The following is an 18,161-nucleotide window of genomic DNA, read 5'->3' on the forward strand; positions in this document are numbered from 1 at the left end:
TGACACAAACATTAGAGTATTCTATATTCGAGTCGAGCTGGCCCAGTGGTTAGAACGCGTGCATCTTAACCGATGATTGCGGGTTCAAACCCAGGCAAGCACCGCTGATCCATGTGCTTAATTTGTCTTTATAATTCATCTCGTGCTCAGCGGTGAAATCATCGCGAGGAAACCTGCATGTGACAAATTTCATAGAAATTCTGCCACATGTGTATTCCACCAACCCGCATTAGAACAGCGTGATGAATATGTTCCAAACCTTCTCCTCAAAGGGAGAGGAGGTCGGTGGGAATTTACAGGCTGTTGTTGTATGTTGTATTAGAGTATTCAAAAATTTGTGGCAAATCAGTCTCCTATTTTTTTCTTACGTATACATCTCGCGAGTAGCTTGCTCGCACTCGAGTAACGCACGCCGGTACTCCCACACGGAGCCGCGCCGTCGAGCGAATACATTTAAGTAGACAGTATACGGATGCCTCAAACACAAAGTAGACCGCCAGGGAGAGAGATGCGCGCACGTTACACGCTCTACTCCCAGCGCTCGGGTAGCGAGCAATACTCATTACTCAACTAATTTTAAATAAAAATGAGAAACGACCGGAAACCTAGATGGTAGATTTAAAAATGTATCATGAAAGATTGCAGTGGAAATATACTTCTGGAAGATATAAATTATGACGAAAGTGGGGACCAAAATTGGAAATGCCCCCCATGCATATCGACGACGGTCGTTATTTCGATAATCGGCCAGTGCGCTGCGACCCCACAGGGCGCGGTGAAATTCCCAAAATTTGAATCCCATTGGTAATTGCCCAGTGGCCGAAATCTGACAGTTTGCAAATGAAAAACTTTCGTAAATAAAAAACAAATTTTATTTGTTACCTTCATACAATCGCGAAAATAATCATGGCTGTTTCGATAGGACACATAAATGCATTTGCTTTACAATATAAATATGACTGCCGCACTCACTGACATACAGACGACTTAGACGTATATTATTGTACATATAAATTATGTGATCATAGAAACGTTCTGTGGTGTAGTATCAAAAAGTTACTCTTAAACATTTTATAGACGGGAGGACTGAGGTCAGCGGCGCGGGAGCTCGCGACGCCTCTCACTTGAAAATCTTGCCCTGATTGAACTTGCGACCCTTGGAGTCGGTACCGGACCATGAGAAGTAATCTTGCACCAGCTTCTTGGTCTCCTCGCTCTTGGGGTCTAGCTTCTTCCAGTCGTACGACTCGTAGTCAATCTGGAGTAAACAAACAATACATTTTTAGTAAATTAAATATATTTTAGCCCAGAGAGCACATGCGAGCTAGTGACCTTTCACGTGGCTCTGTTTACTACTCAAGATGACTCGAGCTTGGCAGCCAAGGAAAACATAGTATTTCGACGACCTCCATGGTCGAGTGGTGTGTACACCGGTTTTCATGGGTACGCCACTCTGAGGTCCCGGGTTCGAGTCCCGGCCGAGTCGATGTAGATTACCATTAGTTTTCTATGTTGTCTTGGGTCTGGGTGTTTGTGGTACCGTCGTTACTTCTGATTTCCATACCACAAGTGCTTCTGCTACTTACATTGGGATCAGAGAATAATATGTATGTGATGTTTTCTCATATTTATAGTATATTATATATTTATATTTTTTTATTTATTTCTATAAATTTAAAAAATCTATCACACCGCAAGAAACTGAATCCATCTCAGCAGCCTCCTCTCCATTCCTAAATGGGGAGGAGGCTGAGGCCAGGGCGGCCGCTTCCCTCACCTGCCAGTCGGGCGACAGCGGGAAGGCCAGGCCGGCGCCGCGCCACACCCACACGCCCGAGATGCTGGAGTCGTCGTCGGCGCCGAACAGGCACACGGACGCGAAGGCCTGCTTGCGCATCTTGTCCAGGCGCTGGAACATGCCTGCGCACACCTCGCGTTAGCACTCGCCCCGGGCGGCCCCATTCGAGCCAGACTCCTACTCACCCGTGATGAGGTTGCAGCTCATGAACACCTTGGACAGTTCCTCGGGGTACTTGTACTCGGCGTACCAGATGGAGTAGTTCTCGGGGTCAAACTTCTCCCAGAAATAGGGGATGGACACTGCCTCGTCCTCGTTCGAGTAGCACCTCTTGAAATCGTCCATGTTGAAGGTACTATGTAACAAGCAGTGAGAGTTGGGATTTATACTGTTGTATAATGATCTTAGGTAACTGTTAAATAGTGCATCATATGGTGTCAATAATTACACTATAAATAAAGTTGAACCTTATATAAGAATAATAATAATTTTGAAATGATGAGACATAAATTTTGTTTTTTTTTTTTCTAAAATAACAATACTACAAAGCACAAATGTCTTAGCTCACCCCTTTGGCATGGAGTCAAAAGGGTCCTTAGACTCTTTGGGTTTCTCTTCAATGTCGTCATCTAACGCGGGCTCTGCTTTCTCCTCCTTCTTTTTGGACTGTTCCTTCTTCTCAGCCTTCTTTTCCTTCTTTTCACCGTCCTGGAAAGAGAATTTATATATATTTATTAAAACATAAAATCAAGGTTTGTGTTTTTAAGTGATATTAGTCAATATTGGTTTAAGTGAATAATAAAAACTATTTAAGTTTTATATAAATTGAAATACATTAATTTTTAAGCACACCCATTAATCTTCCCTGTTTGTAGAAAATACTTCTAGCATCAAGACTACCTTTTGTTAAACATATATTTTGTTAGGTACAATAGCGTTACCTTCTTGGACTGCACGAGGCACTTCTTAGGATTATATGTAGGGGGAGCTTCACACAGGGTGATGGCTCCCGTGACGGAGGACACTTGAGGCTGGTTGGCCAGCGTCAAGAACCAACGCTGTACATTCACGAGTGAGGATCGTAAGCTGGAGTCCAACACATTCTGTAATTTAATAGAGATAGTTTAAAGATTTGCAATAAACTTAAGTATTTTAGAATCAATAAATATTTAAGGGCAAACCTGGAAAGCATGTATCAGTGTGGAGAACACAATGATGTCAGCCAGGGTGATGCGTTCTGTGACCAGGAATGTGCGTGTGAGCAGGTGGTCGTCCAGAACCTTCAGGGCGGCCAACAGGTCAGTCTTTGCACGCTCCACATTCTGTTAACAGAAGTCATTATATTACATATGCCAAATGTTATATGTGCTAGACATAATATAAATGCATGCCATATTAATCTCAATGTGGTGCTGTTTTCTTTAAAAGTGGTATAACAATAACAGTAATATTAAATGATTATATTATTTAATTAATTACAAATGCACATAATGTTTAAGTTTAAAGACTTTGCAAGTTACATCATGTAGGATTAATAGGCAATTTATTAAATTTTTCTTTTCTTGGTAATATGAATTAAATATTCCTAGCAAAATGAGATTCATTGACTAATATTGCAATAATAATTGGCATTAATGACATTGCCTTAAGATAGTTAACATAAATAATTATTAAACCTGTTTGTTGAACTGCATAATGCCCAGGTAAGGGAAGACCCAGGCGCAAGAGGCAGGGAGCAACTCACTGTCGGCCCATGATGCCCACTGATAGATAGCAGCCTGTGTGGCCACGTCTGACCCGCGGAGAGTAGCATTTGCCACTTCACAGAAAATGTACAATTGAAGAATTAGGCAAAAATAATCAAACATAAGATCAGTAAGAAGTTGATAATATTTTAGCTATAGAAGTATCTCATCTAGAAGCCCAATATTATAAATAAAATATTCGAAATCAAAAAATAATAACATACTGTGTTATGGATTGAGTAAATTTAAATAAATACATTGAATATTTATAGAACATATTCATTCGTAGCAACTAAAAGGTTATAAATAATTTAAAACTATTTCATGACTTACCATAGTAGGCAATTGCGTTGCTCTCTGTGAGTAGAACTTTCCCGTCAGAGCTTTCGTAAGCTGGTACCTAAAATAATTGCAATCATTACACGTCACCGTCAAAAACATCTGGTCCGATAACACATACACTACACTAACTCGATAATCATCACTCACTTTGCCGGCCGGGAACTTCTTCAGGAACCCATCTGACTTGTTAGTTTCGCCGAACACAAAGTTAGGAGCTACTTTTACATCGGCTCCGGAGTACTGTGCGGCGATCAACGCCTTATAAGCACGAAAATTTTCCGGATAAGTATAAAGTACCTATAAAAAATATACATGTTACATGTTAGAAATTAAAATGGTAGCAATATCTATCAATCCAACAACCTAGATGAGTTGAGATCACGTAGATAATTTAAAATTTAAAAACACGTACCCCGGCCGCCATGGTTGAGGTCTACTCGGAAAGAGAAAGATCACAGGGGTAAGGGGAGGGTCTTAGACTCTCTGACATTGACATTCACTGCCATACGTTGAAAAACTATTTGACCTTGTTGGTATCTTAGAGTAAGTGCCTCAACTAAATGTAAAGATCCTGGTTTTAAAGAATTATCTAAAGGAATATTCTTAGCAAAATTACAAAAGTAATATATAAATATTTATAATTTTTAACATTATTAGGAACTGTATTAATTAATGCAAATCCTTTGTTTGATAACTCTTGAATTGTATTCGATAAAATATTTGTAGTTGCTATTTAATTAGCAAGTATGACTTTAATAATATTATTTAATTCCGTAAAAAATATATTTAGTAAAACAACATTTTCATTTGTTGCTTTTTACTATCTGTGTTTTTAAATTATTCTGTTTAATCTGTCAACTTTATTTAGATCGATCATCGATGGTGTGTTCTGCAGACAAGTCGTTTTTCATTAACAAGTGATAGGATCAACCAAATTAAAAATTAATACGAAAAACCAAGCGTGCTACATTCTTAACTAAACGTAACATAAAAAGAACACCATGGTAAGAGCCACAACGATATTTGTATTTCGACTTCATCATTGGTTGCTCCTATTGGAGTTTCTGGGTGTAAACCGGTGATTTAAGCAATTCAGAAATGATTAGAAAAATAATTTTGGGTATTTACAATTACAGCTTTCATTAAATATTAGATCTATTAATTTTTATTAATATTGATGAAGACAACTTTATTAATTATTTGTAAAAAATACGAACGTTACTTTTACAGGGCAACGAAAATTCAATTCCTATGGAGCTCTGTTCAAACTGTGAGTATGCATTTCGGTTTCGCAAAGTCCTTCACCTTTCTGTGATTATTTTACTTGCCTTATTATAACCAGTGTTTCATTGCATACTATTTTCCGTTACCAATACCTAATCTTATTTGAGATAAAACAATCTTATCCTTTGAGTAACAACTCCCTATTGTAATGACTAGCATAAGAATAAGTTATCCCCAGTACTTAACATATTGTTAGCTTCCTGTTGCAAGAGGAGACGAGTAGTGGATACATTTTGAGTGCGGAATAGGGTGTGCGTAAGAAGCATAACATGAGGTTTGTTTCAGCACGTGTTAACTGCATTGATTTTAAGGTGGAGAACTGTGAGTGTCGTAGTGTCACTCGCTGATGTTCATCTCCATGTTGACACACCGCACGTACACCCCTATTATCCAGAACAATTTTTTTTCCTAGTAAATTATGAAACTAAATTTAAATAAATTGAAATATAATGCAAAAATTAGCAAATAGCTGAGAATATTTTTATGGTGTAGGAAAACCATAGTCGATATGTGAATGTTGTGACATGTGTAAGCATTTAATGGTGATTTTTTAAATTAAATTAAAGTTTATCGTTGTCATTGAATTTAATTGAATGTTAATTCTGGCTCCTAGTTGCCAGTTGTTTATTGACTCAAATATTTTGCTTGCTATCATTGTCTGTTAAATGTGGTCTGTGTGCATAATCAGCTGTACTGTGAACGCCATAGTTCTTAGATGAAAGCTTATCTATTTGTTTGTTCTAGTCGGTGTACTATAATTTGTTGTAATTTTATAACCATTCGCTCTTCTCTATGCTCAAAATCGAAATTAAAAATTGTTCTGGATGTACATAGATTATTTTAAAATTTGGGCTAATGCATCCGCATCACCAATGCCTCTAGAGTACAGAGTTCTTAGAATATATTGTGAATGTTTGTGATGATTAGATTGTTTTATACTTGTGCAGATGTGAGGAATGTATGTGATGGGAGATGTCAAATATCAGGTCACAACTGGCAGCCGTTGTGCAGAGAGCTCGTTTAATTGAACCTAAAGGAAAGGCCCGACAGTTCGATAGTCTATCGTTCATCATATCGATCAAATAGCCGTTGAGCAAACCACCAGCATAGGTTTGATAATCCTAAACATCCCCGCGCCTTTTTCTTTCGTTTTATGTTGAATTATTTCTGTTATTCTCTGTGCTTCTTATATTCAAAATGTGATTTAAAAAGAGCTTCTTTGTGGACTTTCGTATCTGACTTCTCTCATTGCTTTATATTTTTGGTGGCTGGTGTAGACCGCGGCGTAGGTATCGCTTCCGTACGTTTCTGCAGGAACAGATGCGCAATGCTTCGAGCACGGGAACGTTTAGAATGGCTTTGTATGTTAATAATAGAATAGCAGGTACTAACATACAACGTGGGCGTTCATAGATCGCTCACGACAAAACGACACTAATCGCAATATCGCAATACAGACGGGTTGATCGTATCTATAATAATAGATGTAACACGAAATACACACGAACATACAAGTCTTTTGATGCTTTACATTCCGTCATCGACTTAAATTCAATAGCAGTAAAATATTATCTCGATTTGTCATCATTTTGTACTCGGAATGTTTAGCTCTGTGCGGTTGTGAGATAATCAGTATGCAGTCTACATACATGACTTCCGCGCGCTTGGAACAATACGAGTTCAGTCGCAGTTATCGCGAACACACAATAATAACAAATACTACAGTTCCACTTCACCGTCACGACCTTGACGCGCTGAGGCGAACTCGAACTCGAACCAATTGTATTAAAAAGAAACGTCAACCGAATTAAGATAGATCACCCATTCATTAAAGATCGAGTACCACAACACTAGATAGCGGTCGATACTGTAAATAGCCGACGTAGTGTCCGCGCCACTCACACTGTACGCTTGCACTCGCTCGCGGGCGTCCGGCCGGGCCGGGCCGGGGCGGGCCGGGCCGGACGGGTCGCGCCGGCGAGCGCGTCCGGCATGATGTTTGTACGCGACGCAGTCGACGCGGACGAGATCCGGCGGCTGGGCAAGCGCTTCCGGAAGCTCGACCTCGACAACTCGGGCGCGCTGTCCATCGACGAGTTCATGTCGCTGCCGGAGCTGCAGCAGAACCCGCTCGTGCAGCGCGTCATCGACATCTTCGACGCCGACGGCAATGGCGAGGTAACGTACCGCCCGCCTCCACTGTAAGGTGCTTTTGTTACGTAATGCTGATGTCATCCGAGGTTGGTTGAAGTATCGTGTGGATTTTGGAAACAACGATGATTAATGTCCTCGACTTGAATTGATTTTTGTTCCAAAAAATAGTTGAAAAATATAATAATCACTGATAAGTTAACGAACAAATAGTATCAGTAAAACAGCTTTAAAACTCTTCAAGGTGGATTTCAAGGAGTTCATTCAGGGAGTGTCGCAGTTCAGCGTGAAGGGGGACAAGCTGTCGAAGCTGCGGTTCGCGTTTCGGATCTACGACATGGACAACGACGGCTTCATCTCGAACGGCGAACTCTTTCAGGTGACCCTACGACCTAGAGTTGCGCATTTAGTAGCAACAATTTTTAGTAATTTTGGGTACCAAATAGAGATAATATCTTCTGACTATTTTTTAAGTATAAACCAAAGTCGAGTAAGTATAACAAACCACAAGTTTTGTAATGATTTCCGCCCATCTGCCCTTCCAGGTCCTCAAAATGATGGTGGGCAACAACTTGAAAGACACTCAGCTCCAGCAGATCGTGGACAAAACGATCCTCTTCGCCGACAAGGACGAGGACGGCAAGATCTCGTTCGAGGAGTTCTGCAACGTGGTGGGCAACACGGACATTCACAAGAAGATGGTCGTGGACGTGTAGGCGCCCGGCCGAGCCCTCGCTCCCGCCTCAGCTCTAGCTAGAACACTATTCAATTGCGCGCCCGGGCCCCCAAGTTCGCCGGTCGCATCTCTTCCCGCTGCGAACCTCCTACTCGTTTTGTTTTCCGTCTCGCCTAGTTTGCCGGCGTTACAATGTTATATGTCGTACTTTTTTGTCCACGTAACTACGGCGATACTTTTTTATCTAATGTTTCGTGTGGTGTAGGTTCAGATTCGATAAACTTATTTATTCGTGTTCGAGTGTGAAGGAAGCAATCGCTGGAACACGCGGGCATTTGTAATATTGAGTACAAATTCGCGACGTAGGGGCGACCGGGGCGCCTCGAAACTATCATAATATATCATCAAACATTACTAACTAAATATAAGACATACATATATTTACTTTATATTATAGATATACATCGTTAGAGAAACTTTATCGTAGTCAAATAAATGGATTTTTTTTATTATTTTGTTGCAGTAATATTAATTCGTATTGTTATTTAGTATTTTATGTTACGTTAGGTATCGGTTTCAATGCAGTCGGTGTGTGTCGGTAGAGCCTAGCCTCGGTCGGTAGAGCCTGCCTCGGTCGGTAGAGCCTGCCTCGGTCGGTAGAGCTTGCCTCGGTCGGTAGAGCCTGCCTTGGTCGGTAGAGCCTGCCTCGGTCGGTAGAGCCTGCCTCGGTCGGTAGAGCCTGGCTCGGTCGGTAGAGCCTGGCTCGGTCGGTAGAGCCTGGCTCGGTCGGTAGAGCCTGCCTCGGTCGGTAGAGCCTGCCTCGGTCGGTAGAGCCTGCCTCGGTCGGTAGAGCCTGGCTCGGTCGGCAGAGCCTGCCTCGGTCGGTAGAGCCTGCCTCGGTCGGTAGAGCCTGCCTCGGTCGGTAGAGCCTGGCTCGGTCGGCAGAGCCTGCCTCGGTCGGTAGAGCCTGGCTCGGTCGGCAGAGCCTGCCTCGGTCGGTAGAGCCTGGCTCGGTCGGTAGAGCCTGCCTCGGTCGGTAGAGCCTGCTCGGTAGAGCCTGGGCGAGTGCCGTTCCGCAACTCAATACGCGATACTTTGCAAACGAACAGCGCTCGCCTTTGGCCCGTCAGACGCTCCTTCGCCTTCGAGGCTAGTGCTCATTTGTATGCGCAGATTTTTTTACTTAATTCATTTAAGAATAGTAAAATATATTTAAATATACTATACGTCGTTCTTTATAAACGTCAATATTTATAACAATATTAAAATAAATAAAAATCGAATAGCATCTCCGCTTATTAAAAACAATATTACGATACAAATAAAATATCTTTTAACTTTGTCCGAATTTAATAAAAATAAATTAAGAGTAAACTGTAATATTAGCTAATGTTATTTATACCGTGTTGGGACCCTCGGGCGTCCTCGACCTGTTGGCCCCTCACCATCCCCGGACACCTCCAGCCGCGGACCTGCCGCCGCCTAAGCGGCCGAGGCGGTCTCGCCTGTACCCGTATCCGTCCTGACCCCCCCCCCCCCCCCCCGTCAGCCCCAGTGCCATACCTCGTGTTACCGATATGATTACCGTATACAAAGATATTATTTATCTACATATCACGACGGAAACTAGCCCCGTATGAAACTTACGAGTCACGTTAAAACTGTTGACTTCGAGAGTCGGACCGGGAGTTCTAACAAGCAATTGTGTATTTTTTGTTATATTAACATTGTGTGTATAAATAGCTCGAGTCTAGAGGAATCATTGTTTACAAGTATACATAATATCGTAATCCCCTCAAATAGTATGTCGTCTCAGCTGCCGCCAGCCCCGGCGGCGGCGGCAGGCAGTTATCTCGTAATGAATATTGTACTACATTCAATTTTCGTATCGTAAGCGATAGGTCATAAATACAGTTTTTAAATATTTTCTTCTACCGATCATTGGAATGTTATAACTTGTATGTTAAAGGTTTAAATTAAATTATGGATTGTCTCCGCTAGTTGTGTGTTATATTATAGAATACTTAAGGGCGGCTGCACCCGCGAGCCGGCCCCGGCCCGGCCGGCCGGCTCCGGCCCGGGCGGCCGCGGCCTCACGATACCGTAGCGAGCGCACGTGAATCTTAAACATCTAGTCACATTTGTTGTGAATTATATTGTATATGTAATGTTTACGCATGTGTACCTACTTAATCTGCTCCAAAAATTTTGCGTTTTGTTTCAAATTATAATTAAATGTTCAAAATATATAAAAATAATTATTTCGTATCCAGCCAAGAAGTACAAACATTTTGATCTGATATCCTGACCACTTTGTCGTCGATTGGTAAACGATGAGGCTGGATTGTTTTAACTTACAAACGTTTAAATTATGTTTGCAATTCAAAAATATAGAATAAAAATTATAGCTACGACGTTAAAGCCTTATCTCGGGGAGCGGCGGCATTATGCACTCGACACGAGTAGTTTTTATGTTTCTATTGCTTTGTGACCATTATTATAATTGTCGCTTGAAAGAGAAACCAGCGACACAATGGCTGTCAGCGAGTTATGTAATAAAACATAATTACTGTAATAAGTTGGAAAGGTGGCCGTGGTCGCATTCAAGTTATATGAAAATATGTAATGGGAAAATAATATGTCGTTACAATTTTGAAAGCAACAAAGTTTATGCAGTGTTTTTTAATGGCGTCATTGTGTATTTCGGTTAGCGGCTCAACTCTCGGCAGGTGAGTCCGTGCTGTCGTCAGCTCATCCCATCAGTAGGTAGCGTGTCCTAATAAGTCTGTTCTCGATTGGAACTGATTATAAGTTTTAATAAATTTTCAAATTTCCTTACGACTTTTTATATTCCTCCTCTTTTTATAGTTAATGTAATTTGTATATTAATTCTTAATTGTCTATGGAAGCAGTTTTATTTAGACAAGTTTCAATATTGTTTGAATTATAATAAATAGTTTTTAAAATTCAATTCATGCTTAATTATTTGTAGCAACCGAAAACAACAATATTACACAAGGATCTTTTTTATGACAGATGCCAGTAATAGTTAAAGTTCTAGTTTTTTTTTATGATCGAGACACATCAATATATAGATTCAATATGGGTTATAAAACAGTCAGCTTGAAGATGAAACTAAATACATAAATACTAAATAACTTTATTAAACATTACACTACTTAAAGTCTATATTAAGTCTACACAAATCTAGTGGCAATACCTAATAGCTTGGTGTAATCTGCGCCTTTAGCATGGGTCCTCTCTTTGAGAATGGTGCGCAGAATGGTGGGAATGGGGACATGGATGCGAGTGCCGAGAGGAGTGCCATTGTCATCGATTAGGACAATGTTGTTGCTATCGAACTTTGGCACCTTCACTTTTTGGGTTTGCTTTAATCCTACTAGAATTCCTTTCTTCTTTTGACCTTTAATAGCTACCATTACTCTATCTCCGATGTAGCCCACACCTGTGAAAATCCAATTTTATATTACTGCACACCACAATAAAGGTTCATAAGATTTATATTAACAAGAAAAACACATGTATACAGTGAGTATTAAGTTTGATTGGTTCACACATTCAAACATATCCACTTTGCCATATATAAATATTTTTATAACAATATGAATGACACAATTCAGATTTAACAATGAAATTGAGCATAGAGATTCTGATCCATAAACTGTGTGCTTGTGATGGTTTACTAGTGAAAAAAGCAAGAAAATAAATACTAAGTACATTAGAAAGCAAATCTAACCAATAATATGTTTAAGAATTAATTCTATATATGGCTAAACTATTATAACAAACTTCAAATACTAGTCGATAGTACATTGTGCCTCTTTTGAGGGTTAGTTGTGATTTGATTAGAAATTGACAATTATTTTCGTTTTTATAACATTTGTATAAGCTTATGTTATCTTCGATAAATGAAATTTTACTGATCAATATCTCGTTTTATTTTCACACTCGCGTTTAATATTAAATGTCATAAAATATTAAAAATTCTTGGGTATATTCGGGGTATTTTGACACCAGACAAATATTGAAGAGTAAACAAATAATGTAAAATAATTTTCTGCACAACTATTCTTGCCTGTAGTGCCTTAAGTTATTTCAATCTGTTAATATTATTAGGAGTGATAAAATTGTCATACGTACGTTTCTTGTTGTAGACACAAATAACTTTAGGTGGTTTGCCTTCTGCCATAGCCCGCTTGCCTATTTCAGAGTTATCAACTACTCTGAGTCGGGTCAATAACTGTACTTCATTTAAACATGTTGTTGTGTGAAATCCATGTGAGTGAATTGTACTTAGTTTATTTATTAAAGTTCTAAACATTTTGATGTGTGTTTTGTAGTTAAATTAGTTTAAAAGTAAGGTTATATTTTATTACATATGACAGTGACGTTTGATTTAGAAGTTCAAGTTATTTATTTAAGCTGCGTTCAGAAATTTGCGGTGAATCGGATAGTATACATATCTCGTAATTCGTCGTTGCTCCTGCATAAGTCGTATGTGTTCTTTTCATATTTTTCGATTGCTGTACCGTTTGAATCGTTGGATGTATGGAAATTTCGATCTATCAATATCGTAAAGCTACATTTGTAAACTTTTAAACTATAGAAATAATAACAAAACTGTTTTTACATTTCGATCTTATTGAAATAACGATTAAAACGGTGTAGCAGTCGAAAAATGTAAAGGAAACACATAGTGATTTTTGCAGGAGTAACGACATTATTTTATTTATAGAGATAGGTTTCTTGTTTCTTCATCAACTATTGGTTTAAAATCGTTACTTATGAAAAATAATAGTTATATCTGACTTCAATTATTAATTGTCGTTGTTACAATAGTTAGCAGACTATTATAATATAACGACTAAAGTAATGGTTATTTTCTTCTTTTTTACATTTTATTTTATTTTATTAAATTATATTTGCATTAAAACATGGCCTGGCCTAATAAGAGTCAATAAGTTCCAAGCTGAAGTAATGAGGGTCAGAAATTCGACATTCGAAATTGAATCCTATCATGTCTGCAAGAAATCCAGGAGTTAAATGGGATCATTTACTCTACATGTATCACCGTACCAATTTTAGATTGAAAAATCACATAGTAAATTTTATAAAAATTGCCGCTCTCACAAAGGCTCTTAATAATTAATTAATTATATATATGTATATATAGAATATGTTCAAAAGTATTTAATCATTGTCCTTAATATTTTTGACCATAGCTTCTCAGGGTCTGTCGATAGCCAAAAGCTGCCTTCATGATTAGTACGTAGGTATGCAAGTATTATAATATTTATTATTAACTTGAAAGGGGTTTGAATTTCATTATTTTGAATAGATAATGTTTTTTTGGCTCTTGAATTGGGCTCTGTAAATTACAATATACATTTCGGGTATGCCATGCCGAGATCTCCAACAACAGTTTCAGTTTATTGACTGTTGATCGTTAATTTAATTTAATTTTCAGTTCGGAAATTGAGTATCTTTTATTTAATTAAAAAAGTTTTCGTCTATTTTTTACCTTTGATCAAAATGAATATATATTTAATTTCTTTCTACCGAAATATTTTATTACTCACGTTTTCTGTCTGTCTTGCCTGTCCAAAAATTTACTTAATGTCTAAAGTTGTCTCTAATTTTGAGGAAAGGCTTGGAGCTTATACAAACATATACATTAGAGAAAGATAGAATTAATATTGAATTAAGCATTGGAAAAATCGGTGGTGCTGGTTCGAGGGAACCCACAATCTAATGTTAATATTTTAATTTTATTATTTCTGTTAAATATGAACTATTAAATGTTATGAAATCTGTTTATACAACTTTCCAAGGTCCAAATATTAAATAAATTTTTTTCGTCAACTTTTCATAATTTCTTTAAAAAAACAGATTTATTTGTGATGATAATATTATCTATTGAATGGAAACGAAATATGCATCTGCTAAAGATGCTTTATATTGCGTTTTCATTATAATTTATTTTCATAGAAAATTATCACACAGCTTTATAACTAAGTAGGTAGGTACTAGGTATCTTTAACGCATGACTTACCTACCATTTTATACTTTTTTTTTATAATTAACATTCTCGTATTTCTGAATTTACTAGCGTGATTTTTGTATAAAAAGTAAAGGAAAGCTAATGTTTTAGATGTGCCTTTATGATCCGTCTATCAAACATAATAAACATTCTTGCGCTTTCTAATGAACGTTGCCTGATAGAGGAACTATGAAACATACCTTAACATAACCTATAACTTTAATGTAAGGATATGCGGAATTAATAGAAGACAAAAAATATATATCTCCAGGATAATTTGATAGGAAAATGAAATCATGATTAAAGACTGAATGGATAAATAGAAGTTGAACGAGTCGGTGTTATAAAACTAGATCAAAGAGATTTGGCAAAATGTTCGTTTGTTCCGATTAACATACACATTTAGTGTAGTCTATACTCTATAGTCCTGGAAGTGATTGAATTAGATTGAATAGGTTGTGCTAAAACACAATTGATATTTTTATCTATTGAAGATATTATGCGGACCGAATTCTTTATAATATGCAATATGTTTAAGGTTGCTAATGAAGGCTACAGTTTGATAGCTTATACATGCTATGGATACAATTTACCTGCTTAGTGAGCGTATCCGGCACATTTTACGTACATATTTATGCCAAAGCAATGAAAAAACCCAAATTGAATTTGTCCTTTCGATAAAGTCAGAGTTAAGGGAGAGTGGTGTTAATGTTCAAGGCAATTCAATATCGAACAATTTGTTTCTATGCATTTTTTGCATATTTTTCATAATTATGTGCCAAAATCCTGCCTCAAGTTTGCAAGCAATTACCCAATTTCTTAACGTATATCGGTACCAACGCTTCCTGCGGTAATAACACGCGGGATAATAGTGAACGATATTTTTATTTAAAAAAGTATATCGATCTCCCGCTGGTGTAGTTGTTGTCGTAGTTGACATAGCATAAGTCGATTCTTATACATTTTTCAAAACATTTTAAATGACGAATGCACCCTTCCTATATTTCTTCACGAACATTTTTTTAATGATAAGTATTAAATTTTATAGAAATTAGTACTATTTTTATAAATGATAATTATCTATTTTCATCTTTACCGTTTATAATGGATATGCGAAGAGATTATAGGATGTAGTTTTATGATATTTTATTAGCGGGTGCAGATTTAGAAAACGCTGGAAAAATCATAATATTTGTTGTTTTTTTCAATTATTTACCTGTACATACGAATAATTTACCCCAGATTTTACACAAGAAATCGCATTTGAGCTTAGCAACCAAATAAAAAGTAAAATAAAAACTTAGATCGGTTTTCCATACATTGATAAAACAATATGCAAGCATGCACTATGCAAATAAATAAATCAATATATCTATAATATATATTAACTCCGCAAAGTCAATAAGTCCTTCTTGGGGCAGGGTATCCGCTTCTATAATAAAATTCCGCAGATATTTTTAACTTTTCCTTTTAGTAAATTCAAATCGTTTGTAAAACATACATTGGTAGAAAAAGCATATTATTCAATACAAGATTTTATAGATGATAAAAAAGCGTGGAGCTAATACCTGTTTATTTCCACGCAGGATATATTAATTTAAATAATTGTATTTAACTAACATGACTTTGTATTTTTAAATGTTAAAAAAGAGTAACTACTGAGTTTCTTGCCGTTTCTTCTCGGTAGTATCTACTTTCCGAACCGGTGGTAGCTTCACTTAATTGTTAAATGACGATTCAAAAGTGCTTGTAAAAGCCTAAGTGAATAAAGTTTATTTTGATTTGATTTTATTTGAAAAACATCAACTAGATAAGCTTTAGTTTGTTACATTCAAATGACCCTACAAAAAATTAAAGAACTTCTACATATTTATTCTACATACATATAGGTCTTGTCTCAGGATCGAACTTTATTAACTTAGTTTTACAAGTTTTAATTTACTTTTCGTATTTATAAGATGATTAGTACTAATTATATCAAATTAATCAATAGACAATTAGTTCAATAATCAAGATTAATTTAAATTAAATTGATATTTCGGAAAACACAAGAAACTAATTCATAGTCTAATCATATATTTCAAAGGATAATAATGATTAAAAGATAAGGCGTTCAACGTCTGCTTGGCTATTGATGAGAGTAACCCGAGCCCGCGGAGTAGAGGTCTCGGGCGCGCCGGATAATGCTCGCAACAATAATGTCATCTCCGCAGCAGAGGCGCGGCGGGCGGCGGTCGGGTTACCGCGGCGGCTCGTTAGCGATCGCCAATTTCCTCCGGAGCCTGTCAGTCTGTCACCAATAATAATCTAAAGTTTTCGTTCTCATTTTTTATTCCGCGGAATCAAAGGCGTATTGATTACGATCGGAGCGGAGGTGCTATTGATTGAGCGTTCGTTAGAGCGCTTTCTCGATTTCAGCGCTCGGCGTCAATGATTAAAGGCGGTAACCCAATAAGGAGCGGATCGCGAACGCTTATCGGAAACAAAACAAAAGAGTGCGAGCTCGATTTACGTCATTAGGGGCTGAGGGACGACACCTCAAAGCCTTTAATGCTTTCTGCGGCTCATAATGCTCGCATCCGCCGCATTGTGGCCATTGTGCCGCTGTCCAAACACCGGCCGGCCTCTTCCGGATCCATTTCACGCTATCTTCGAATGGAACCGAAGACGCGTCTGTTTGTTCGCGCTTCGTTCTCGAACAATGGCTCCTTTGAACAATTCGCAGAGAATAGAGCTGTTTTGGGTATCGAGCGCGGGTTTTGTGATTAGATTAGATCGTGTGTCGCGCTCCCTGCCTGCGTCACGGCGATTCTTTCTCTTATTGCCCGACTCATTTTGAGTCGGTCGTTTTGTTTTACAAACCTATACCTCATTATACTTATTGATTTTTGTTTGCAATAACAACATTATTATTAAATCAATAATTCAAAGTAGAGGAACGATATTCATAGACACGCGTTTTTATTTCGAAATTATTATGAAGGTAATACTTCATAAAAGTGTATTACGTTTAGTACTTCATGAGATTTAATGTGTTTTATGAATTTACATTTTTGTTGATTAAATACCGCCTTTGTTTTAAAACGTTATCGTCAAAGTGTTTGAAACAAAACGCCGTCGGCAGCAGGCCGCGCCGCTCTCTGCTCGTCTATTTCATTTGTTTGATCATTAAACATTCGAATAAAAAACTATAATGTAGCAACGGCTTTACGTACAGCCATTGAAGGGCACTGGCCGTTTCTACGCCCGTGAATTTACACGATGCGAATTCTAGTTTATAATTTTTCAACATTATTGACTTGAAGTTAATTGTATTCATATCGGCGGAGCATATTAAACAATTCAGTCGATTTGCATGTATGAACAATACATATACACACACATATATTGATATCCGTAATTCAAATGAAATCAAAGGACCTTGATTACTTAACTCAATATTGTACTATATTTTAATTTATTTTAACTACACGTTACGCATTAATCTGTTACGGTAAAACATGTACCTAAAGCAAAACTGTAATTGTTGTGTTCTTATATGATCTAGAAATCAATATCTTAAATGAAATGGTAAGCATATAAAATATTGATGTTTCGATGTCATGTTATTTGTAATCATTTTAAAGTTTACTATAACTTTATAGCTACTGTACCTTATAATGAAAACGCTTCATCGGTTGTAATAAATGTGGTATCAGACGAACACTTCATCTTCTCAAGTAAATTACGCCCTACTTATTATAAATTAAATTTCAGTGTCAGCTACATATTTTTACATACGGTGAAATACTTAAGTGTATAGAATTTGTCTGTGGTCGCTAAATATTCAATTAAATTACAGTAAAAACAGTGCATCACAGTAACCACAGTTTTACTCTATCGACGTGTCCAAAGTGAGCGGAGGGTTCACTTTAATTACTTATAGTTACTTAATCACAGTAATCAAAGAGCAAGAGAGGCGCTGCGGGCTATAGCTGACTGTTTGTATATCGCTCACTGACGCCGTCTGTTCGCACGTCAAAATGTTTGTCGCCATTTTGAAAGAGGTGGCGAATCAAATAATGGAGAAATAATTTAATCAGCGGCCCTCTCGTCGCCGTCGCT

General features: G+C 37.6%; 3 protein-coding genes across 4 annotated transcripts; 1 reads left to right on the plus strand and 2 right to left on the minus strand.

The window, feature by feature from the left end:
• Positions 1 to 854: 854 nt before the first annotated feature.
• On the minus strand, positions 855 to 4,404 carry LOC124535754 (elongation factor 1-gamma). Its single transcript, XM_047112071.1, has 10 exons — positions 4,298 to 4,404; positions 4,033 to 4,182; positions 3,877 to 3,943; positions 3,475 to 3,617; positions 2,980 to 3,120; positions 2,740 to 2,901; positions 2,367 to 2,506; positions 1,984 to 2,153; positions 1,778 to 1,920; positions 855 to 1,258 (listed from the first exon to the last, which is right to left on the minus strand). The coding sequence occupies exons 1-10, from the start codon at positions 4,307 to 4,309 to the stop codon at positions 1,121 to 1,123; spliced, it is 1,266 nt and encodes a 421-aa protein (XP_046968027.1). The 5' UTR covers positions 4,310 to 4,404; the 3' UTR covers positions 855 to 1,120.
• A 323-nt stretch (positions 4,405 to 4,727) lies between these two features.
• On the plus strand, positions 4,728 to 10,830 carry LOC124535755 (calcineurin subunit B type 2). 2 transcript variants are annotated; one of them, XM_047112072.1, is made up of 6 exons: positions 4,728 to 4,889; positions 5,116 to 5,155; positions 5,455 to 5,490; positions 7,184 to 7,347; positions 7,565 to 7,699; positions 7,866 to 10,830. In XM_047112072.1, the coding sequence occupies exons 1-6, from the start codon at positions 4,887 to 4,889 to the stop codon at positions 8,034 to 8,036; spliced, it is 549 nt and encodes a 182-aa protein (XP_046968028.1). In that variant the 5' UTR covers positions 4,728 to 4,886; the 3' UTR covers positions 8,037 to 10,830. The 2 variants fall into 2 exon arrangements, with proteins under 2 accessions (XP_046968028.1, XP_046968029.1); XM_047112073.1 differs by lacking the exon at positions 5,455 to 5,490 and having other exon boundaries at positions 4,729 to 4,889.
• Positions 10,831 to 11,140: 310 nt separating this feature from the next.
• LOC124535756 (39S ribosomal protein L14, mitochondrial) lies at positions 11,141 to 12,429 on the minus strand. The gene is made up of 2 exons (XM_047112074.1): positions 12,158 to 12,429; positions 11,141 to 11,462 (listed from the first exon to the last, which is right to left on the minus strand). The coding sequence occupies exons 1-2, from the start codon at positions 12,336 to 12,338 to the stop codon at positions 11,194 to 11,196; spliced, it is 450 nt and encodes a 149-aa protein (XP_046968030.1). The 5' UTR covers positions 12,339 to 12,429; the 3' UTR covers positions 11,141 to 11,193.
• Between the last annotated feature and the right edge of the window lie 5,732 nt (positions 12,430 to 18,161).

This window comes from Vanessa cardui, chromosome 15 (assembly GCF_905220365.1).
Source record: "Vanessa cardui chromosome 15, ilVanCard2.1, whole genome shotgun sequence".
NCBI lineage: Eukaryota > Metazoa > Arthropoda > Insecta > Lepidoptera > Nymphalidae > Vanessa > Vanessa cardui.